Source organism: Telmatherina bonti, assembly GCF_933228915.1.
Source record: "Telmatherina bonti genome assembly, chromosome: 8".
In the NCBI taxonomy this organism is placed as follows: domain Eukaryota; kingdom Metazoa; phylum Chordata; class Actinopteri; order Atheriniformes; family Telmatherinidae; genus Telmatherina; species Telmatherina bonti.
Genome location: NC_136626.1, coordinates 13,935,871 through 13,960,775, shown reverse-complemented (window position 1 = coordinate 13,960,775; position 24,905 = coordinate 13,935,871). Strand labels below are relative to the sequence as shown.

Below are 24,905 nucleotides of genomic sequence, written 5' to 3'. Positions count from 1 at the left end.
AGTGCTTTGCAGCTTGGAGCCATTTGTAAAATTACTATGAACAAGGTGGTGGGATAATTAATAGCTAGATAAAGCCGACGCTTGAAGTGACCCAGGCACCCAAAAAATGCATAAGCATGTTTTTCTATTTAATCTGCACTGTGAGCTGCTGTTAAGATGAGTGCAATTACTTCTGTTCTCCCTAATTTGCATATTGGTAAGCTACATTTTTGAGGGTACCGCATCATTTTATAAGCCTGAAACAAATTTAAAACTAAAGAATGTGTGTAAAATTTTCCTGAAACAATAGAGAAGTTGATACTTCTAAGCTGATTATATCATGTACTCTGTTTAGTCCCCATGCATTTCTTCTTTTCTTTATGATTTTAAGTTGATTAATCCGGTTTGATTTTACTCCAGCATCACCACTTGAGCACAACCCGTTGCTTAGCAAGTTGCAAGAAGAAACAGCAACAACTGTCCCAGCAGTATTGGCCTTTTAATAACAACTATAAAAACAGTTAGAAAACCTCTGTGGATTTTAGCCAAAGCAAGCACACTCAGCAGTAGGCCAGTAAAGATACAATACAATCTGTAAATACATGAATATAACAACAAAATCTGGGTCTGACAAAAGAGTTCAACTAAAATAATTGAGGTCCACTTATTTCTCCGTTGAGGCCACTCTCATCATGCATCCATATGAAGCACATTATGAATTTAATGATACTACTTGACTAGGTTGAGCAATGGTGGTCCTTATATCAGCAGCTACACCACATGAAATTCACAAAACAGCCTGAAAAAAATAAAACTTAAATCCGTTATAAACTGAAATGTTTTTCATTAAAGGGCTGGAAAGCACTTCCTCAAAACTTAACATAAGGATGTGCTGAAAACGGAAGAAAATAAACTAAATATTGGAATAAAAAAAACTGGCATTTTATTGAGAAACCGATCATAGGAAGGCGTTACAAACAAGACACTTTGAACTAAAATGATGCTGCATAAACTTGATCCTTGGTTGAAGCAATCAGCCCGTGCAACGGGAAGGAAACACTATTCGGTTGATATTTTAGACTTCAGTGAACAGGCCTCTAACCGTGCAAACGTCTCGAGTTCAAAAGATCCCAAGTCAACGAAATCTTCAAGTTTTAAGTGAACGGATGGTCCTCTGTATCACATATGCTAGCCTTTTAAACATGTCATAAAACATGCACATCACTGTAAGTATACTACAGCTGCAAAGTCCAGCATAAAAATCAACTGTTAAAAATGTCATTCAGTTTAAAATGGCCATTCAGGAGGTAAGGCCGCTCCATTTGGGATGAAAGGTCAATCCAACCGGTACAATGCGATACAGGTCAGCGTAACAGTGTCCTCAGTCAGTTAACTCAATGCTCTGTTATTGTTAAGTCACTCAAAAGAAATCTTCTCAGGGTGGTAGATGTAGAAAGCAGAAGCAACATGAAGTGTGGAGGTGCAAAGCCCTGACAGAGGACCCTCGTATAGTCTCCGACGGGTCCAGCAGGATCAGTAGGGGGGCCACTTCAGTAGTTCTTTGCAAGTTTGCGAGTAAAATTCTGCTTAGCTGCAGACAGATATTGGACTCGGAAAGTCATGAAAAGTCTCAAGTAATGGCCGCTCTGCTGTCTGTCAGAGGCAGGTGGCACTTAGGGCTCCCTGGAATACAGATAACCAAGTTGTGTTAGCTTATATAACCGACTGTGGAAAAATGCTGTGTGACAGACTTGGACAGAACGTGTCGTGTAGCCAGGGAGGCAGACAGTTAGCGAAGGCAACCGCTGTTCAGTCGTTGAGATGACAGTCGCACAGCTCCTTGTAGATTCTCTTCCTAATGCTCGGCATGTCGTCTTGACTGAACAGGAGAGGCTGCTTCACAGACAGACGGCGGCAATACTGGAAAAAAAAACAAACAAAACCTATTTTAAAGAAGTGACAGACTGTTGGTGAAATATTTAATCACTCGCTGATATAAGACGAAGGAAAATGAAATTTATGTAGAATCCAGAGGCAGTAAACTGAAGGGATTTTTCCTCTCTGGTAGGAAACAAAGATGGTAAAGAAGGATAGAAGGGGGGGGGGGGGGGGGGGGTATAATGCCTCACCTCAAGGACAAAAACTCCACAGTCGCTGTCATTTTTCTGCTGCGGGATTCCCTGAGAAGTCAGAGTCACAGTCAGACGGAGGAGGCAACAGTTAAAGCTGCTGGACTGGAAGGTTGGCATCTCTATACATATCTGTTCACATGCAAGCTGCAGTGCTGATTTCTTCCTGTTTTATTATGTTTTAGTGTTAATAAATATATGCTAATTGAGACAAAATTCCCGAAAAAACAAGCAAAAAACATCTGAGTATAGTTTGATTTTCTTAAGTTTAAATGACTGAAAGTGACTTCAAAATCCAGACAGAGCAACTAGATGATGTGATGAATAAACCAGAGAAACTGTAACTGCTGCTACAGTCAGCCAGTGGTTATTGTTACCTTGATGATCGTAATCTTCCAGCCTTTCTGGAAAGCTGACTGCTTCTTTTCTCTGGCTTCAGAGAGAAGATACTTCATAATATTCTGATAGGAGAGAACAAACACACACAGTTATGCTACAAAAAAAAAAATTAATAGCATTTTCATTCTTTAGTTATGACTCTAAATATTCTCTCACAGCTTCAGAATAAGATTCACATCAATGTTGACTCTAAAAAAAAACAACTGAAAAATATGATTTAATGTTTTGATAAAAAACATTAAGTGTAAGAACTGAACTAAACAGCAACTATCTGGACCAGGATTCCTAAATCCAGTCCACGAGTGCCACTACCCTGCAGGTATTAGATGCTTCCTTGCCTGCTCTCACTTGGCCTAAATTTATAATGGATTAACAAACTTTTCCAGAACCTGAGAACAAGGTGTTGAAGAGACCTGCATCGCTGTTATCCGACGTGTTAAAGCAGGGAAACAGATCAAAACTGCAGTGGTAAAACTCACAGTTTTATTCCTGCAAGCTAAACTGCAGCAGTGAAACGAGTGATCTACTACGGAAGCGTAGAGCTGTCATCCTAATAATAAAAAAAAGTTTGGGCCTTATCATATTATAACGTGAAAGTTTTATTGTAAAAACGTGAAAAGCATCACGTATCTGAACATGTGAACTTCAGATGAGGAAATTGTGTGCGGGGTGGATAAGAGATCACAAATGGCTCATTTACAGAACTTTATAAGAGTTTTTCTTCATGCTTGGGTTGGGACATTGTGAAATTGTGCTGCTTTGGAACACCTTGGGTGACAGTGTAATGAGTATACATACTTTAAGGACAGTTTTAAAAGGCATGGGTCTGTACAAAAGGAAGGAGGAGTCCGGTCCTCTTGACGTGGCATCATTTCTGATTGAAACTTGAGCGGCACGAAAATCGCTATGAACACTAACTACATCATCTTAGCTGCATTCAAGTGCCATCCATCCATCCCTCTTCTATCTCTTACCTGGGGTCGGCCGCCAGGGCAGCAGCCTAAGCAGGGAAGCCCAGACTTCCCTCTCCTGAGCCACATTTGCCAACTCCGTGGGGGGGGGGGGGGGGGGTCCCAAGGCGTTCCCATGCCAGTCGAGAGATATAATCCCTCCAGCGTTCAAGTGGTTATACGTTTTCACAATAAACTTATCACGTTATAACGTGATAAGGCTCCAACTTTTTTTTTTTTTTTTTTATGAGGATGACAGCTCTACACTTCCGTAATCTACAACCAGAATTTTCAACCGGATTACTAAATAAAATTCAGAAGTAGTGGAGTACAGCAGCCGTCTATAAAACACAGACCACGGAATCCAGCTCCAGTCCTCAACAGCCACAATCCTGCAGGTTTTAGATGTTTTCTGATTCAACACACCTGATTCAAATTAAATGGTTGTCCTCAACAGTATGTTGTCAAGTCCTGTCAAAATCTGATTCAGGTGTGCAGCAGTAGGAGACAAAAAAAAAAAAAAAAAACCTGCCTTCAGCCCTCAAGAAACAACTCTTGATACCCAAGACGTAGAGCAGAGGTGCCCAAGTTCTGTCCTTAAGTTCTGCCATCTTAAAACTTTTAAGATGGTAAAACTTTTAAAACTTTTGCAGCCCGTCCAACAACCTGAGTCACACGAAGGGCTCGTGACCAGGTCTCTGAAGAGCTGGATGACACGCAGAAGAGCAATTCAGCTTTTTGATTTCAGTGTGTTGGAGTACAGATGTATCTAAAATTTGCAGGATGGTAGATCTCAGGGCCTGGACTTTGTCACCCCACACATAGAGCTTCTATAAAACCAGAAGCATTGGCAGTTTTCTGGTCTCGTGCATCTAAGTGTGTGTCGACAAGATGCCCGAGAAGAAAAACATCAGCAGTGGCCGTGTGTCTCATGACAATGATCTTTCCTCAAAACTATTCCAACCCAAATACATCGTCAGATGCAGAGGCACTCACATCTGTGGTGTGTCTGAAGACGATGCCCTGGCTGTCGTAGTAGCTGATGGTTTTGGTTGCCATAGTGACTGTGACAAGAGACCAGTGGATTTCTAAATGGATGGGTATTAACAACAGCCACTTGGAAAACAAGTCAACCTGAAATAAAAACACAAATTTATGCAATGCAAAGAAAACAAAAGTTGTAGAAATCTTCTACAAAGTATAATAAATAGTTATGAAACACTTCAAATTAAACAAAACTTTATTTGAAATCATTATTTTACTATGTGAAGAAGAACACCATAAACAGCCACAACAATAATAACATTAACAATTATAATAATAACATTAAAAATGATAATAATAATAATAATAATAAAATTTATTTTCAGATACAGCCATCGGTGATGGGTGTCTAAACTTCCTACTTACTTTTTTAGTCCATCTCTTCACACCGTCGTAACCTTTGGCAACCAGCTGCTTGTGGAAAAAGCTGTTGAAAAAATGAACCTAAGAGAAAGAAGGTAAACATGATAATGCACCAAAAAAGTTTTTAAAGGTTCATATCTCCACTGGGGTGCACACAGTAATCCACTAGTTACAAATAGTAAGCTTTCTAAATCTGTACCTAAAGCCTGTCAACACGCTGACGTACCTTGTGCTCCGTCGCCTCCATAATGAGTTCTCCATACATGTTGATAATCTGAAGTCAGAAAGAAAGAGCAGAACAAGACGTGAAGTTTTTATTCCTGGGTGCTGAATAAAGAGAAAAAAGTCTGGTGAGAAAAGTTCTGCAGAGCCGTGAACACCTCTGCGTTTGGCTTACCTGGTCGTTAAGCCAGTTCTGTTCCTCCAGCGTGCCCAGGTCCTCCAGGCTCAGTGTGTGTTTATTATACATGAGCATGAAGCCTGCAATAGGAGCAGAGGCCAGCCCAGCTCTGTACCGGCTCATCTCCCCTTTAATGTCCAGTCCACTTCATCAGACATGAAACAGACACACAGACAGAAGAAAAGCAGCAACATAAGAACATGAAGGCTAAAAGGTTTGAGTGTGGGAAAAAAAACCATTTAGAAATCTGAAAAAAACTTGGGTCAGTATGAGAAATTAAACCATTCCTGTGAATCTTTTTTGGGTCATTTCTGCTTCCAATCAGATCTCATGGTGATGTTTACATCAAGAGCCAGCCCACCCACCCATGACCACAGAAACCAGCCAGATCAGGGCAGACTGGGTCCACACACCACAGCTATAGGACTGCAGTGCAGGAGCCTGACTGTCCAGACAAGGACAATCACCATGGCAACAACCACACAGTCAGAGAAGGCATAGCTGCCAATGTTGAGGACCCCATGAGGACAGGGGTAAATTGGAAAGAAAAAAAAACTGTGGCACCAAATAATCATAAAAGAGTTCTTATAATCTTTACTCCTGGTTAAAACAGGCAAGAATAAAAGCTAAAGTAAAAAAGCTACATAAATAATTAGCATCTGTAAAATGAGGAAATAACTAAACAACTAAGTAAATAAATCAAATAAATACAGTCCAAATATAATAACTAAGTAAAAAGTAAAAATGTGTCAGTGGAAAAGTAAAGATATGAAAAATAAGGATTAGCTTTAAGCTAAGCTAAAGGCCAGGGCTTGAGCCTCGTTTTAAAAACATCACCAGTCTCTGCAGCCCTGAGACCCTCAGGCTGGTTGTTCCACAGGCTGATGGTATGATAAGGAAATGAGATCTCACTGCTAGTCTTGGTTTGAACATTGTGGACAGTAGCAGAAGACCTCAGGTTCATCTTTTAAAAGCAGGTCAGATAAATAAGAAGGCCTAAGACCACTAGAATATTTAAAAACCACTAAATAAACTTAAAGATATGAAAACAGGCAAAGCAACAGAAAACTATGTTCATGTTAAAATAGTTCATTTCAGATGCCGTGTGTGCTGACCTGCTGCTGAGGTCACAGCCGCCTTTCTTCTTCAGGTGTTCCAGGACATCCGACTCACTGAGGGGAATGAAGCTGCCATATTTCATATAGAAGCTCTCCAGAAAATCTAAAACACAACAAGCCACAATTAGCTTGACATGATCCATTAAATTATAATGATTATGGATTTATCCAACACATCATTCATTTCAGAATTTCAATGTTATGACATTTTCTGTGTATTTAAAGGGGTGCTATTATGGTATTTCAAGTTTTCTGAGCTTTCTACAATGTTACAGTGTTGAATCCTCATCAGACATGTGAACGGCACCGTTTTTTATCACCTAAACACGTTTGAGTTTGAGTTTGAGTTCCAGCACGCGCTCTGTTCGGTTTCCATGGCGACGAAAAACGCGTCGTTTTAGAGAGTTTTTACTACTTGGAAATCCTTGTGACGTCCCGGGGGATAAGGTTCGGTGATTGGTTACCTTCTACTGGTTAACAAGGGCATGTACAAATACATCAGGCGGGTGGAAAACGTGGGATAAAGTTATTTCCAACGATGGCTGGTGAGTTTACCAAAGAGAGACATCCTGCTGCATTCGTTGCTGTGGGTTGCTGTTTTCCACGTCATTTTCAGGTTCTGATTCAGGTTCCAACATGTAGGGCTGTATGCTATGTGTCGACATTGTATTTTTTTTAATTTTTTTTTAAAATTGAGTTCATATTAGCCTAATCCTTCTGTTTATGAGATGTTACAATGACGGTGAAAGCAGTTGCGGGGCGCGCTCCCGATGTAACGCGGTGGCGGGAGGCGGGGCTTAATGAGGAAGAGTCTCAATCCACTCGTTTTGTCCACAAACTGATCTGACAGCCTACGGAGAGGGTCGGTCTGAAGTAAATAAAGCGATTTGTGGAAATAACTCGATCAATCCCAGCCCTTCTGGGCTCAGAAATAAAAATAAATTAGCCTGAAATGCTCATAATAGTTCCACTTTAAGGCCCGTCACTGCCAAAAATCTTCCTTTTGTAGCAAAAACCTGCAGTCTGGCAAAAACAGTTTATTTACTAAATTTATTAGCCTAAAAATACCATAAACTGTGAAAATATAACTGTGAGCCTGAATGATATGCAGATTTGCCACGATCCGGTATTATGTCCATGGTAAACCAGGAATGACTTTTAATTATAAACACGTTCTGAATTCAGAATCACTGAAAATACTTCCAGAAATGGCGATGGCATGCTAACTGCTACTTTCTGATCTTAGATTTGTAAATAAAAACATTGGTTTTAATTCCTAAATCTTGCTCTTCCAAAGGAAAGAAACCCGTTCTGGGGGGAAAGACAGCTGATATTGTTGTTAATAAGGCAGAAACTGAAGTTTGGATCAAGTCAGTCTATATAAATACTTCATGATCTTAAATTAAGACTTCATTAAGGACATAAATGTTTCAGGGCAAGTTACAGAGACAGTACTGATATCCTAAGCAGTTACACCTTGGAGTTTCTGTGTAATTTCACCACACCGAGGTTGGACCAAACAGCCTGACACTTGCTGGAACTGTGTCTTCCAGATCACATCTTACCATGAACAGCATCAGTAAGCTGCTCCAGGCTCTCCTTTTTCTGTGCGTCTGCATCCATCTGCTTTTCTTCTGTCGGATACTTAACCAACATTTCTCCCACCTCATCTTCTGCCCAGGTGCCGGGCCGACAGTACAGTCTGTGGTCTCTGAATCCCCCGCAGTACTGCATGTTACTCACTGCAATAGGGCCGTGGTTTGGAGGGGGAACTGTGGCTGGGTGACAAGTTTCCACCTCCATTGGTGTGGATGTGTGGTCCTGACCTGTCAGTGTGGTAATGTTTCCATTGGACAGCTTTACTGGTAAAGAAACTGTTCCATCAGGGAATTGGTCCACCTGCATCTCAGAGTCAAGGTCCTGGAGCATTTTTAATCTTGGCTGAAATGACACAAGCTGTAGCCCATCTGCAGACTCGCTCACAATCACGTTGTCATCCTCCATCTCTCCGTCTGTGTCAGATAGGCTGACTGTGTCGCCATTTCCAAATGGAGATCTGACTGAGTTGGGATCACTTTGGTCTCTGTGGTGTATCTGTGAATCTGGCTTTTCCTCCGACTTCTGCACCACAACCGCCTGAGCTAAGGCACCCGTTGTTGAGCTGGTGGCAACACTATTGTCACCTCCCTTTTTTGTCTGGACATTAACATTAATTCTAAATGCAGTTTTAGCTGTTGGCTGTCCTCTCCCTCGACCTCTGACCGCTAACGCTCCCCTGCCGGCCGTTCCTAACAATCTTGTGTCCACATCCCGCCTTTCCCCACCAGCAGTTCCTGAATGCGTTATTAACACATCCTCATCTTTCTGTGAAGCCCCTTCCTCAGGAGCAACACAGTTCCTAACTGGGCCATCTTGTGTGTCTACTGGAACAGGCATGGCAGCAGGAGCGTTTGACTGAGCATCCCTCTCTTGTGTGTTACCTTCATCCTCTGCTTCCTGTACCTTCTCCTTGATCAAATCAAGGTTCTTGATATGTGTAAACTGCCCCACTTTTCTCTTAGGGGTGTCACCAAAGTCTCTGCCATCGCCCCTCCTTCTCCCTTGTCCTCTCCCCCTCCCTCGGCCCAAGGTTCTGACATTGTGTGCCACACTGTTGGGGCCACAGCAGTCGCAGGCCTTCGGAGTCCTCTTCCTGCCTGATGTACGGCCATTGACGGGGCCTTGAGCAGAAGATGGTGTCTGTGTAGAGGCCAAAACTGAAGCCGGGCTTGAGTTGGTACTTAATGCTTTTGCTGTGGTTACAACAGGGGAGGTCGTGTCAGCAGGGGTCAGTGTAGAAGGCTGGGTCAAACCTGAGCTGGATGTGAAGTCTGCAGTGATGAATTTTGTGGGGGTTTGCTTTAGGTCTTGAGCTGTGCTTCCTCCACAGGTAGGGACTAGAGGAGGTGCTGTAGCAGGGACGGTTAAAGGAGGCAAAGCTGATGGTGTTGTTTTCATTGAGGAAGCAGAGCCGCTGTGAACCATGACGCCCCCCTTTGGCTCCTCAACCCCATCCCCAACACCCTCTCTCCACACAGATGCCCTCTCCTCCCTTTCAATTGGTCAGCTTATAAATACTGGGGCTTGCTTCTCTTTAGTTTTTGTCCTCCTTAAACTTTCTTCCAGGTACTCTCCCGTAAGGTAATTTTGTTGCGTTGAGAAGGAGTTGTTCTGAAGCCTTTATTGCCACAGAGGTCAGCAGCAGCAGACAAAAACATGACAAGATGCAGGAGTTGCTCGCTGTTGCAAAGGTTCCATCGTTTTCTGAACAGAACAAGTGGAAAAAAAACAAAGAAAGGGAGAAGAAGGGAGAGAAAAGGGAAAAATTAATAAGCCATGTTTAATTCAAGGATGTGAAACATGACTGAAGTTTCAGGGACTGACAAGCACAAATCAACCATAAAAATAAAATCATTTTCATAATTATAATTAAAATTAAAATAAAATTCAAGATGGTCACACCTTCTAATGAAATGAAATTGCGTATTTTAATATTGAGTATCTTTACTGTGTTGACAATATAACAATCATGGCAGAAAAAAATAAAACCAAAATCCACAATTTGTCAAGACAGGTATCTTTCTGCTGACTGTCTAAAATCACTGAAGCACTTTTGTTGTGTTTGAGGAGATTTTGCAGTTAATTTACATGTTTTAGAACAAACTGACAATCTTAAATTCATAAATTAAGATTATAAAATGAGCTGAATCAGAATTTGTTCTAACATGCTGATTATGCTCTAAAACACTAATCTTTTGCTAAAAGTGCAATGCTGGTTTAATTTATATGTGAACTCATAAAATGAACTTTGAAAACTTTGTTTTCTTGCAGTTATTACAAGTATTTCATTTATGTTTTTGTTGAATCTGTGTTTGACAGCGATAACTGCAGAAGATGTAGCTACCTCTGCCAAGGAGGTTATGTTGTTACCATTGTATATCTGTTTGTTTTTGTTTCAGATAGCTTAAAAAGTTATGGATGGGTATTCATGAAACATTCAGGAGTTGTTGGAAATGTGAAAAGGAAGAACGAATTTCGGTGGCGATCCGGATCACCGTTTGGATCCAGGTAAACAAAAATGGTCGGAGCACTTAGGAAAAGAGTACAAGTTGTAAACTAGAAAAGCACTCGGAGAGCGCAAACCTCCACCAAGGACCACTGTTCTATAAAAAAAAAAAGGTTCCTGGATCCAAAAGCTGATCCAGGTCACCACCAAAGTTAAATCAGTTCTTCCTTTTCACGTTTCCAACAACTTCTGAAAATTTCATAACTTTTTGAGTTATCTTGAACACAAACACATAAACACTGATAAAAACATAACATCCTTGGCAGAGGTAAATAGATCAAAGACTGATCCAGGTAAAGTCATTCCAGATACTATGATCCATAATATGAAAAAATAGGGGGCCTTTGAAACTTTCATTATAGGAAGAGAACAAATAATTCCAATATGGGGAGAACTGTGGCCCTCGGCGAAGGTTTGCGCTCTCTGAGTGCTTTTCTAGTTTATTTATATATATTGCATGAGTTTAAACTAATCTCATTATGCAACTGATAAATCAGAAATGTCATACTGTTATTTGCACTCTGTCAAATACCTGAAACCAATCATCTAAAATAAAAGCATAAGCAATTATCTTACTGATTCAATGTTTGTTTATTAAAATTTATAAAACTGCAACAGCCCCAAATATCAGACCATACTATGCTAGAGAGGAAACGTCTCAACTCATCATTTAATCCAAATCGTGCAAACCTAATAGGTGTGTTGATCACTGTTATCCAGCTAGTATTAATATCTTTAAATAATGTGTTATAGGGTCTAGATCAGGGGTGTCCAAAGTCGGTCCTCGAGGGCCGCTGTCCTGCAGGTTTCCCATGTATTCCTGTTCCAACACATCTAGCTTCCACTAAATGGATCAAACAGCCAATGACGTGCACAACTGATTAAGCTCTACTACTAATTAATTTGAATCAGGTGTGTCTGAGCAGGGATACATAGAAAACCTGCAGGATTCTGGCCCTCGAGGACCGGAGCTGGACACCTCTGGTAGATACTAGTTATGTCACGTGCAAACGAGAGAGTAGGATTATTTGGTTAATGACTTGGTTAACCTGTCTCCTTACAGTTCAGGGTTACAACAACTTAATCAAGTCTGTGCAAGTTATGGTGTACAGTATGACATCACATATAGCCCTGTTAAGAGTGTTGTCATGAATGCTAGAACCAAGGAGAATCAGAAATTAAAATCCCCTTCATTTCATTTAGCAGACCAGGAGTTAAATGTGGTGAACAAAGTGAAATATTTAGGCCATATAATCAGAAATTATTTATGTGATGATGATGATGTCCACTGGCAGTGCCGTAAACAGTATGCACAAAGAAATATTCTGGCTCGCAAGTTTAATATGTGTACAGATGATGTGAAAATAGCCCTTTTTTAAAGCATATTGTATGTTGTGTGTGCAATACTAGCAAAGCTAAAATGAAAAAGCTTAAGGTGGCATTTCATGATGCTTTTAGAATATTTTTGTTACTTCCAAGATGGACGAGTACAAGTCAGATGCTTGTGTCAAATAACGTTTCTACCTTTCATGCTGTGCTGAGGAATTTCATGTATAGCTTTATGTGTCGATTAAGAAAGTCAAAAAATGCTATTGTAATGGTTTTGACTGAGCCAAAATTAGGTGACACAAGGTATTTATCCTGTTTTTGGAAGCACTGGAATGAATGTCTGTCTTTACGGATGTTTTTATAACTATGTGTGTGCATATATAGGCTATGTGTCTATACATGAATGTGTGTGTGTTTTTTTTCCCTTTCTTTCTTGTTTTAATAATTGCTGATAAGGACCGATGTGTCTGGAATAAAGAATAAAGTAAGTAAAGTATTTCTGACTATAAACCACGAGCTGACAAGTACAAGCGTTTGACTGACATAGCTCATTTTAAAAGGTGTTTTCTTTAATTAAACAAAAAACAATAGCTGAGCACACTGTAGCAACATTACATATAAATGTGGTCATCCCTGAAGAGCACTTCAGTATCAGTATCTTTACCAATGACGCCTAAACACACACACGCAATAAAGTAATGAAGTTAATTAAAACTACATCGTTAACTCGGATTAAATGTCCTTTGACGTTGGATAAATCAAGCGTGTACACACATAGTTAAAGAGATCTTACGTACCGTCCAATAAATTAAGTAAATCTATGATGCAGTTTCTGAAAGTTTTGCATGAGTTAGTAATTTCCCTGCAGCTAGCAGACTAGCTAGCTGCAGCCAAAAAACAAAGCGGCGATTTCCTCCATTTGCAGAAGGAAGTTGGAGGCGTCTAAAGACAAAGAAGGAGTTTCAAGCCAGCAATCGAATAAGCTTTCATTTGAATAAGAAAAACATGCAGGAAAAAAGCAAATGGATGAAAAATAGTTATACACCACCTTGTGTATGAAATAGCGAGCTGAGTTTCGTCTGGCCACGATTTGAAGAAACAACAATCCAAGCAGTGGTCGCTCCTTGATTGCGTCACAGCTTCGGCTGCATCCGGAATCACCCGAAGTAGTCTTCGTTTTATTTTTCTTTCTCAGTTTGCTTATTTATTCTCACTACGACACAAATTGCTCATTAATACAGTGGGTACGTAATAAAATGGTATAGAATGTGTGTTTTTTTTTTAAAATTATTATTACGAAATGAACATGAGCATTTGCGTGTATAATGAACAAACACAGACAAGTCAGCTCAATTGTCTTTTAGGTTTTTATGGAGTTCTTTTAAAGACTCCATTCTTTACAATTTCACTTTACTGGCATAAAGTGACTATAAGGGGACAAATCAAAATTTTAATTGCCACAACAATGACCAGGGCCAGATTAAAAGTGCACAGGCCCCTGGGCCCAGAGTGTTCCAGGGGGGCCCTTCCCCACTACAACATTTTGAAAATTGTGAATGATAATCTGTAAAATGACATTTCTAACATTTCATCATCTCAACAGCATGGTACTGATAGCAATACACTAGACACTTTGCTGTGTAACTATCTGGCTTTTATGTACATTTTGTTTAATGTCCAAACTGCTGGTGTTTGCCCTACGTGGGCCCCACATGGGCCCCAGGTGGGTGTGGGCCCCTGGGCCTGTGCCCATAATGCCCATTGGATAATCCGGCCTTGACAATGACAAAACACAAAGTGCCTTGATAAACTTTAATTACAAAAACTAATACAAGAAAACAATAAATAAAAACGATAGTCAAAGAAGAGAAGATTAATAAAATGCAAAATTATTAACCATAAAAAGGTTACAAAGAAAAATATTAACATGGTAATTACTGGTTGGCCGAGACCATTGATTCCAACCTTTTCAAAATTACGACAGGACTTTTTGTCAGACTAGAATGATCAGACATGAGTAAGAAAAACATATGGACAAAATATGGAAATATTTAACCTTACATCAAGATTATTCCACATAAAGGGTAATGCAGATTATTCATTCACATAAACAGTGTGCTGCTATACATTACTATTTGTACATAATGTCAGTGCTATATCACTCTCTACTAGTGAGGTTTAAAAATAACAAGAGACAATAATAGGATGTCTCTTTACAATGGTCTTTGGCTGGATTGATGTGAAGTTTTATTTGAAATCTATTTAATCCCTTTCTAAACACCAATGAGATGGACCCGTCTCAGAGGTCACTTTTCACTTACACACATTACAATACTGCTTTTTCAGTAAAGTCTATGAGCACTAATGAAGACACACAAAATCATTTGACAAATGCTGCTATTTTTATGAACAACAAATAAGCACATCTTTTCACTGCAACAAGTAAATATCAGTACTTGGGGAGGTGAAAACTGGTGATATGTACAGATACAGTCCTTTATAGAATTTTCCTGTAGCCTTCTAAAAAATGAATGACTGATATACAAGTTTATTTTCTCATTTCAGCGAGCTCACAACCTTCATAGTGTCTGAAATTTTATCTAACTGAAGCAGAAAAACCATCAAAGCAGGAAATACATTTTATTTGAGAGAAATTTACAGGTAGTAACATTTATTTTACAGTTTTGGACATGTGTTCTGCTCTCCACTCCGATGAAATCTTGCTGCACAGTTTGAGAAAGCAGATGTTGGTAGAGATGACTCAGGTGCAGCAGACAGTTGAAACCTTGTGCTTGAGGCCTTGAAGAGATGATTGGTAGATTTAATTAGGTTAATCAAAAGTTAATATTCTCAAAAGCAAAGAAAGAAAACAAGTATGGTTAAAAAGAATAAATATCTGAGAATAAATGTGCATATACCCAAAATAACGTATTAAGGATAAAATTTTGTTACCTATAAAAGTGTGCTGTTGATAGCTGGAGTATGTATGGTCTTTGAGACGGCAGCACCACTGCTGCCACCTGTTGTTAGCACTAGAAGCTGCAGCTGATACACACTGTCAGGCTGAAGGTTGTCAACTGTCACCGATCGCTGAGACTGGGGGGGGTCCCGGGAAATTTAAATAAGGACAAGAGAAAAGCAAAAGTAAGAACAAATGTTAAATGAGTGTTGAAAAATAACACTTTTATTGTCTTACTAAAGCCTCTTTCACATTTCCGTTGTGCGACTTGAAGCTGTTCATTTTGGTCAGTGAACTCATGCCAAACAGGAATCCGCTAAGTGATTACGACACTGTTTAATTTTATTTTTATGACACTGTAGTTTGAAGTGGTGAGTTCTGCAATGTGTGGAGGCATCTGTCACCACTTTCCCTTACCAATGCGGAGCAGCATCAGTGGTGGATTGGTTTTAGCCGCCCTTTCTGCTTCTGTACTTTCACAAAATGTATGATGCAAACAAAGCTGCAACACCCCGTCTCAAAAATTCTTTTGTGAAAAACACCCAAAAAGTTACGGTCATTTTAAATGATCTAAACAGTGATGAACCAGGATGTATTTCCAGCAGCATAACACTGACTCAGTGACAGTAACTAAACCCATATGCATGGCAATGAGGTCAACCAGTTCAACGATGTGTCACTCTGATGACTTCTTAACAGCCTTTTGTTAACAGTGGAGCTCTGTGGCAAAAAAGTGATACAAGGAACTAGTAATACTCTTAATATTTCATCAATTTTTTTGAAGCATTTATGTTCAATTCAAATTCAGTTCAAATATATTTAGAGAGCACATAAAAAAAAACTGACCAAAGTACTTCACAGAACAAAAAATATACAGATTTTTTACATTAAATAAGATAAGATGATTAGAATAGATCAATTAATTAGTGTTTTTAACAGTCTGAAAAAAACTTGTAATCAGTACTGTGATCCTTAACTAGTTTGTCTCTTGAGGATTTTCCTGGTGGACCCAGTCAGCTCGGGACCAATTACCGTAATGTAATTACCAATTATGTAATGTCAGTCACACCCAACTTTGCAAGCCTGAGTGGCACCTTCCAAATGTGTACTTCAAGTGGCATGAAAATCTAGTAGTCATATTAGATTAGATTTTTTATTATATTAGATTTTTGACTGTCCTTTGTCATTGTGGTCCATTGCTGTTTTGCAGAGCTGAAAAAGCTTTCTGTGATGGTTCCTTTTCTCTCTTCTGCTAATCTAGAGGCAGTCATCCACGTGGTTATCTAAAGAGAACGCTGCTGCCAGGTTTTAAACAGATGCCATGAGAAATGGACAATCAATCTGCCTCTCTTCACTAGCATAAATATTGAAATTTTGTTGCTATTTCGTAAAGATTTAAATGGTTAAGCTCCTACAAATTTACATGACCTTTTAACTTGTCATAAACAATAAATTGTTTTAAACTTGTATCTTTATTCTTTAAAAGTTTTTTATACTTAATTCTTTGAGCATTGAGTCTATAACTTACATGTTTGTTAAAGGAAAGATTCATAAATTGGTTATAGCAGCACACACTGCCACCGTCCCCACTTGCAGGGGACACTGACATAAACACAGAGACATTACCCCTCTCAGATTTCTGCAGCAGACGAAGATTGGGCACAATACATAGCTGCCACCTTTCTCTTTGTCTCACCGGTGCGATTGTCTGCGATTGGGAGATAAGCGCATCTTCCCGAATTTCCATTGCTGTGGTGAGCTCAGACTGCAGTGTCCAGGTAAACTGAAAGCCTTCAACAGCTGCCGGGTCCAGTGCATGCTGGGACATCCTCCAGCGAAACGTAGTGAGCAGGGTACCGTTGACTTGCTGGAAGTCTGCAGTCAGCCGTTCGGGGCGCAGTATCACCTTTCTGCGTGCTAGGGGGCGCTCTGACACAGAAAAAGAAGAATTGCACTTATTGGCGGTTCATTTACCTTTAACTTTACAGTATACTACATACTCAAGGGTACTATTGTTATTCACTAATGTTAAATAAGTGGCTAGGAAATATTGAGAACTAAATGTGCATACATGTTTAGTTACTCATACCATCATTGTTGCAGGGCACAGTTTTACCTCCTCTGACCCTGATGGAGGAGCAAGTTGGGGTTGTAACCCAGGCAACAGCCTCTGACCTGGGATCAGCCTTCATTGCCACTACAACCCTATATTTACATGCAAACTCCAAGCCTTTGATGGTGTGATGTGTACCCTGCAGAAAGAGAAATTAATCCCAGTTCCAGTTAAATTCTGTTTTAAAGGGAAATGTATCTTAAACCGAACCTGTTAAAGTGACCTATTGCATGGTTTCAGTAAATATATCAATATTACTTCTCTTCTTTGTGTCACCATCCATCTGATATAAGCAGCTTGTTTGCTCCATGCTATAATAAACACCACAGTTTGACACTTGGGCAGTTTTGGAAGCTTTAAATGTCAGAAAAATGTTGTAACTGTTTCAGGAGGTCTGCACTCATGTTGTGTGACCTCAGCAGACTTCACACAGCACTCCGATATTCATCATCCTGCTGCCTTTGGATGACAGATTAGCCCTAACAGAACACTGGCTAAAGGTTTTTGTTGGTGAGTCCAGTTTTGACAAAAAAATTTGCACAGAAAATTGTTTTTACGAGTTAATATTTGGAAAAAAAAATCTTGCTGTTCCAGTTCTAATTTGTACAACTTAATCACTGGTGACAATTTCTGAAATGATTGTGCACATTATTGTTTTCTTTTCCATCATATGTTGCTGATAAGACACATTTTCAGACTCCAGTACAAGAGCGATACAGAAAATAACTTCATTAGGTCTTGAAAGTTAATGTTAGATTGTTCTGCGACTTTTAAAACCTCGACCTGTGAAGAGGGATACATCTTTCAGATGAAAATAATAATAAAAAAACAATGAGGCAATGATTTGCAAATCTCATAAGCTAATATTTTATACATAATTAAATCTAGATTGTGTTGAAAGTACAACATTTTAATATTTTATGAAAAATACTATTTCATCTTGATTTTAAAAAGAATTGGGACAGGTCCATTGTAGAGTTCATACTCTTTTTTTTAACAAGGGTCTGTTGACATTTGGGGAGAAATTTGGTCCCATTCTTATCCTACAGGGTTCTATAAAACCAGTCCACCAAGAGTGTCTTTGTGGATATGCAAGTTCCCAATTTCATAGACACCAATGCATCCACAAACTCACATAGACACAGGCTTTTGAACTGAAGCACTGACACCAAGTCAGATGGTTCTTGTTCTCTTTAGTCCAGAGTTTGCAGTATCCATGATTTACAGTAATTTTGATCTGTGTTACCACAGAACAGTTTTCCAATTAGCCTAAATCCATTTGAAATGTGGCCACATATAACATCAGCATTTCTGGATCATCTTCACACATGGCCTCTTCTTTGTATGATAGATGTTTGTTCCCACCCTTTTGCTGCCCGCATCTAAAATCTTCTGAGACGTGTTTCTACCAACAAATTCAAGATAAGAGAATATATATCTGTAAATCGTAAAATATCTTCTTTTTTTTAACATTTGACAAGTCCAATGTGTTTAACTGTAAATAAAAAAACTGTTTAATGAGATTTGCAAATCATTTCATCTCATTTTTAGGTTGTCTAGGATTTTTTTTTAGAATTTTAGACTCGATTCTGACAGTCGTGGTAAAAGTGATAGTAAACAGAGACACAGACATGCAAAGTTACAGACTGTACTCCACACTGCACTGTGTTACAGTAATAAAATCTGATCACAATCCACACACACACACGCACACACATAAACTAAGGCACAATGGTCGAGCTTACAAAGTAATGAAACATCTTTACACTATTTAATGCACACAGTCTGTGTAGGCATACCTGCACTGTTGTGGTTCCCTCAGACTGGGTAACATTATTACTGCAGGTATGTGGATGCCACCGCAAAATGTATGGACCTCTGTGTCTCTGTCTGGCTGCAATAGAAAGAAACAAAAGAAGGATCAGACACTAAATAGTCTGTGTCTGATTGTGAAGATAAGATATTAAGTGGTAGGTTTGAGGAAAATGAATTACAATGCAAGATTCTTGTTTTAAAGATGATAGATTTCGGTTAGTTAATTTGTGATATGTCAGGTTTGACTTTCCACTTAGGTTTTTTAATATAATTTCAGTTAATTCATTAATCACACATCTGCAGCTATCTGTGTTCATAAGGTGTTCCTCATCACAACGCTGAACCACCAGTTGCTCTTTGTGGTCACAACTTACCTGCAGTTTCATCATGTGTGACGGGGAAGTTTTAGAGCTAAGTAGCCTCATCCCTTTGTTAAGCATTTCGTAAGTAAATCATTTTTCCTCTCAGAGTTTTATTCACTCATTTGGTGTTAGAAAATCAACTTACTGTGGTAAGGCCACTTCCAGAAGACCTTCACCTGCAACTGGTTGTCATGGTAATGAGGGGCAGCAGCCTCCAATCGCAGGTTTTCAGAGAGTGGGACAGGGAGGTCAGCAGAGGAAGGTGAGGAAGACGAGAGAGGAAGGGACAGTGAGGATAAGGATGAAGGAAGCTCATTGGAGAAATCTTCCCCTATGGTGGTTGGAGTCCAATAGAAGAGATAGAAGACAAAACAAAATATTTCAATATTTTACAGCTAGGCTGATCTGAAGCTCTTTAACAAGAAAAAGAAAAAAGTGAAGCCAGAAATGACAAAAGTCATATGTATCAAGCATATCATTTTCTTCACAGAAATTTTACATAAAAGGATCCAAAAAACTCCAAAAAGCAGGAGAAATGTTCTGTGTCCGGTGTGTGCATGTCGAAGAAAGCCATAAAAGTACTTGTAGAATTGAACGTTGTAAAACATGGACAGGAAAGAGGAAACTCATATTTTAAATTGTTTATTGTGTAATGAATTTGCATTTTCAGCATATTAAAAACTGCATACACAGCACATATGGAATCCATGATTATATTGTCCCAGAAATACCATAAACAGTCATTCCTGTTAGCAAACCAACCTTCCTGTTTCTTCATTAATCCAGAAACGCTGACTGGCTTCAGAGGACCTAACTGACCCCCATTAGCTCTGAGCGACAGGCTAATACATGGGCTGTGTCAAATATTAATAAAGCTGAATTAAAATGGAAGTATGTTCCATATAGAGTTGCTGGTATGTGGTTTGGTTATTAAGCAGCAGCCGGCTATAATCCTCTGCTGGACTGACCGACAGGTCACCTATAAATACTGCAGTTGCCCATACCATCATTATTATTGCTGCTTTTCACTGTTCTCCGTGTTTCTGTGGATTTCCACTCTGCAGCTACATATACACAAAATATGCTGACAGTCGGCAATGCCGCAGCTCTGAAATAATGGGAAAACCGTTAATTTGAAAATGCATTGCTCTGCTAACAAGTAGCAGAGGTGGACTGTGCAGTATAAACAGAAGTAATTAATGTCATGACAAGTTAATGACATGTTTAAAATAAGTCCTTGATAATTTTTTTTTTCCTTTTTCCTCACTGGCTGTGTGAGAAGTCCTGAAGTTAACATAATCATATGGTTCAACACAAACTGAATAGTTACAGTTGGTTAATATACTCAAGTTTCCAGTTAATCTCTGATCTTAAACCTTGAACCATAATATTTGTCCCTACTTCTGAAAGCAAAAACAAAAACAAAACAAAGAAGAACTGTATTTCTTTCTTGACATTGGCTTTTTTCCTAATTAAATAGGGCATATTAAGCTTTCTCCCTTTGATCGGTGTGATGTAGATTTTTGTGAATATAAACAAATCTGCAGTTATGAAGCCCAGGAAGGTATTCTCTTACACCCAACTTTGTTCCTTAATTACCTGAAATGGTCTGTTTCAGTCTACGCGCCCCTTTTTTTTTTTTTATCAGGAACAAGTTATTTAGCTCGGACTGATGTAGTTAGTAGCTTCTCGTACCTTTAATAACACATCCTGTGGAGAATATGTTACTCTGGTTCAGAACTTTCAGATAATTGGTCTCCATTAAACAAACTAAACAACAAAAACCACTAACATTGTGTTTAGAACTGTCGAATAGATGATTGTGTTGAACTACCATCTTTAAGAAAGAAATGTAGTCAGAAAAAAATACTGACCACTCAAATATTTGGTGGATTTCAAATTGTATAGCCTCGTAAAGTTAATCAGTAAAAAGACTGATTTAGAAAGTCATGAAGGTTTTAAAGCATTGGAAAGAGGTGTCACAGTTCTGTCAACAGTCCTGATTTATTCTATGCCAGAGCGTTTGGGTGCAGTGGGGAAAGAAGAAGCAATGAAGCACTGCACCTGTAATTCCGAGTATTCCTTCTACAATCCTGTGGAAGAAGCTTCATAATGCAGGAATGCTTCAGTAGGTCAGGTCTGGCAACATGATGTGCCAAAAAATTTGGTCATCTGATGACCTGAATGTATTAAATGACCATGTTTTTCCAACACAGCATTCCTTTCCATCATTGATGGTATTGGGACATTTCAAGTTGAAAATGTCAGGATTCATTAGGCTCAATTTGTAAAAGAACAGCTCAGGAAGTATGGGACGTAATTTTCATTCACTGATTGTCACAACAGAGTACAGCTCGAAACCCCAGCGAGAAGCTTTGGGATGAAGTGGAAAAGATTTAATGCAGCAATCTGACTCTCCAGTCATTAATTGCAAACACTTCATGCAATCAAGACTTAATAAGAAGGTGTTGATTTATTATTGTTACTCTAATACTGAATCACAAGCATGAGACCAAAAAACAATAACTTAAAAAAAAAGGGTGCAAAGTTTAGCAGTGCATCCATAACACAGTTGAGTAAATGACTTTTATCCAGGTCTATAAGGAAGATGCTTTGTTTTCTTTACCTGTATTAGCGATTGTGGTAAAAACAAGTTGGGCTCTGTGGCTCTTCAGTCTCTTTTGACCCCAATAAGCCACCGTCTGTACAGACAGGATGTAGGTAGTAGCAGGCAGCAGGCCCCGCAGCCACAGCTCACACTGCGCCTTAACATATGAAGGAAAAGGATCATATATTATCAAAAACAAAAACTCTTTCAGTCTGTAAATATGCTTTGTTATTTTCTAGAACTGAGCAGGCTCTCAATGGATTTGTACCAAATGAAAGCAAAGCCAGTCTGATGAGGATGGGTTTAAACAAAAACCCCTGACATCTATGTCATAACATTAGGATCAGCACACTCACAGCTCCAATCCACATCATCACTATCAACCTCATCTACATCATAGTCAGCCTGAGTGTTCTGTGCCCCGCTTTGGGGAAGACGGGCCAGACCTGCTCTGCATTAGTGCGCTGCTTGAATGACAGCTCATTAACAAGCTCTTAGTCAGGCAGCTCTGTCAGTCCATGTGGATCTGAACTAGTCACAACAAGGAGATGCCTGAATGATAAGTCGGTGTGTGTGTGGTTCCTGTTGTGAGTACACTTGGGATGAAATGAGACAAAAGCAAGTTAAAAGCAGTTTCTCAATGACCTACAGAAAAAATGGAGGTTCAAGTATTTCCATTACCCTCAAGATAGACAAAACACATGGCCTGCACAGCTGAACGTGTGTGTGTGTGGGAGTGTGTTGTGAAACACAAAAAGCAACAAAAGCCTGAATTTCTATTTTGGTGGATACTGTCAGTGGACATTATATGTAAGAAACTGATGTATTTTCAAAAATACTAACTCAGCAGAGGCGTTTCTTTACATTTGAGCTTCCGCTGAATTCATTCATTCATTCATTATCCGAACTGCTTAGTCCGATTAAGGGTTGCGGGGAAGCTGGATCCTATCCCAGCAGTATTTTGGTGATAGGCGGGGTATACCCTGGACAGGTCGCCAGTCCATCGCAGGCTTCCTGTAAATTCTCCATCTAAATCTATCATCACATTTAATGCTAAATTTCCCGCCTCTGCAGTATTGAGTGGACATCGGGGACAGTGCCTCTGGACTGGCAGACTGGGGTGGTGGTCCCCCTTTTTAAGAAGGGTGTGTTCCAATTACAGGGGAATCACACTTCTCAGCCTACCCGGTAACGTCTATTCGGGGGTTTTGGAGAGGAGGGTCCATCAGATAGTTGAATCTCGGATTGAGGAGGAACAGTGCGGTTTTCGTCCTGGACCAGCTCTATACCCTCTTTGGGGTCCTGGAGGGGGCATGGGAGTTTGCCCAACCAGTCTGCATGTGCTTTGTAGACCTGGAGAAGCCATTCGACTGTGCCCCCCGGGGACTCCTTTGGGGGATACCCTGGGAGTATGAGGTACCGGACCCCCTTGTACGAGCTGTCCGGTCCCTGTACGACAGTTGTCAGAGCTTGGTTCGCATTGCCGGTAGTAAGTCGGATTCGTTTCCGGTGAGGGTTGGACTCCGCCAAGGCTGCCCTTTATCACCGATTCTGTTCATAACTTATATGGACAGAATTTCTAGGCGCAGCCGAGGTGTTGAGGGGATCCGGCTCGGTGGCCTCAGGATTGGGTCCCTGCAGATGACGTGGTCCTGTTGGCTTCATTTGGTCGTGATCTCCAGCTCTCGCTTGAGTGATTTGCAGCCGAGTGTGAAGCGGCTGGGATGAGAATCAGCACCTCCAAATCTGAGACCATGGTCCTCAGCCAGAATAGGGTGGATATCCCTCTCCGGGTCGGGAGTGAGGTCCTGCCTCAAGTGGAGGAGTTTAAATATCTCGGGGTCTTGTTCACAAGTGAGAGAAGGATGAAGCGTGAGATCGACAGACGGATCGGTGCGGCGTCTGCAGTAATGCGGGCTCTGCGCCGGTCTGTCGTGGTGAAGAAGGTGCTGAGCCAGAAGGCAAAGCTCTCGATTTACCAGTCGATCTACGTTCCTACCCTCACCTATGGTCATGAGCTGTGTGTCGTGACCGAAAGAACGTATAATCTCGTATACAGGCGGCTGAAATGAGTTTCCTCCGCAGGGTGGCCGGGCTCTCCCTTAGAGATAGGGTGAGGAGCTCGGTCATCCGGGAGGGGTTCAGAGTAGAGCCGCTGCTCCTCTGCATCAACAGAAGCCACTTGAGGTGGCTCGAGCAACTTGTCAGGATGCCTCCTGGACGTCTCCCTGGTGAGGTGTTCCGAGCACGTCCCTCCGGGAGGAGACCCCGGGGGAGACCCAGGACACGCTGGAGGGATTATATCTCTCGGCTGGCAAGGGAACACGTTAGGATCCCCTCCGCAGAGTTGGCAAATGTGGCTGGGGAGACAGAAGTCTGGGCTTCCTTGCTTAGGCTGCTGCCCCCGCGACCCGACCCCAGATAAGCGGCAGAAGATGGATGGATGGCACATAAACGCCTGATTGACAGGATATGTTTTATACATCTGATGGGAATGTATTATGCTTTACTAAAGGAGAGCAATAAATTATCATCACTTTCTATGACATGAAAGCCATCTTCCATTATGAATTTAAGTTGTTCTGGTTCCATTAAACTTGTTGTGATGCTGTTGTTTGTGTTTTTAGATGCAGCTGCAAGTCACTAGAAACACTAGTTAGGGAGCATTTAAATTCCAGACCTCCCAACCATGCAGAACAGAGGACCAGACTATAGATAAATGGCTCCACCAGGTGCAGTCTGGGATTAACATCACTACTTAGGATAGCGAGGTCCATATGAGTGTGTTAACATTTAAACTCTGTTTAGTTTTTAGGGGTTTTACATGATAAAGCTTTGTGCAAATGTCTTGAACCAGATTTTTTTCATATTCTTCTAAAATGAGTATGAAAGCCTCAAAGACTATTGATTTTGAGCAATAGTCTTTGAGGCTTTCTGGAGGTTTCTTTATCTGGAAGTTTGCTGTTTTTCCACCAATTTTCAGTTCAATCTTTTTGTCTGACTATTTTTGCAGAAATGTGCTTGTCTGTGCTTGTTATGACACTAAATAATGACCTACAAATCCTCCAAGGATAAAAACACACCTGCAATGAGAGATGACCTATTGTTGCACATAAATAACAGAAAACATGGCAAATAAACTATTTTAAATTATATCTTTAGGCACTTTGTTACCAACAACCTGTCACAAAGAAACATCATTTATCATTTGAAAAAAAAACCTTTGTCAATA

At 40.1% G+C, this 24,905-nt stretch overlaps 2 protein-coding genes across 2 annotated transcripts in view; both read right to left on the bottom strand.

Annotated features, from left to right (window-relative positions):
* Positions 1-521: 521 nt before the first annotated feature.
* LOC306759550 (uncharacterized protein) lies at positions 522-9,495 on the bottom strand. Its single transcript, XM_079245224.1, has 9 exons — positions 7,948-9,495; positions 6,380-6,485; positions 5,262-5,409; positions 5,091-5,138; positions 4,868-4,945; positions 4,454-4,591; positions 2,486-2,569; positions 2,109-2,159; positions 522-1,899 (listed from the first exon to the last, which is right to left on the bottom strand). Exons 1-9 carry the CDS (start codon positions 9,404-9,406, stop codon positions 1,789-1,791), a joined length of 2,223 nt encoding a protein of 740 aa, XP_079101350.1. The 5' UTR covers positions 9,407-9,495; the 3' UTR covers positions 522-1,788.
* A 4,257-nt stretch (positions 9,496-13,752) lies between these two features.
* anos1b (anosmin 1b) overlaps positions 13,753-24,905 on the bottom strand; it is a 54,155-nt gene continuing 43,002 nt past the window's right edge. The window contains exons 9-15 of the mRNA XM_079244744.1: positions 21,692-21,830; positions 19,211-19,396; positions 18,688-18,782; positions 16,865-17,027; positions 16,472-16,704; positions 14,769-14,912; positions 13,753-14,615 (exon numbers count right to left, since the gene is read on the bottom strand). Of these exons, the coding sequence (XP_079100870.1) occupies positions 14,769-14,912; positions 16,472-16,704; positions 16,865-17,027; positions 18,688-18,782; positions 19,211-19,396; positions 21,692-21,830 (960 nt within the window). The 3' untranslated portion in view covers positions 13,753-14,615. The remainder of the gene's footprint in view (positions 14,616-14,768; positions 14,913-16,471; positions 16,705-16,864; positions 17,028-18,687; positions 18,783-19,210; positions 19,397-21,691; positions 21,831-24,905) is intronic.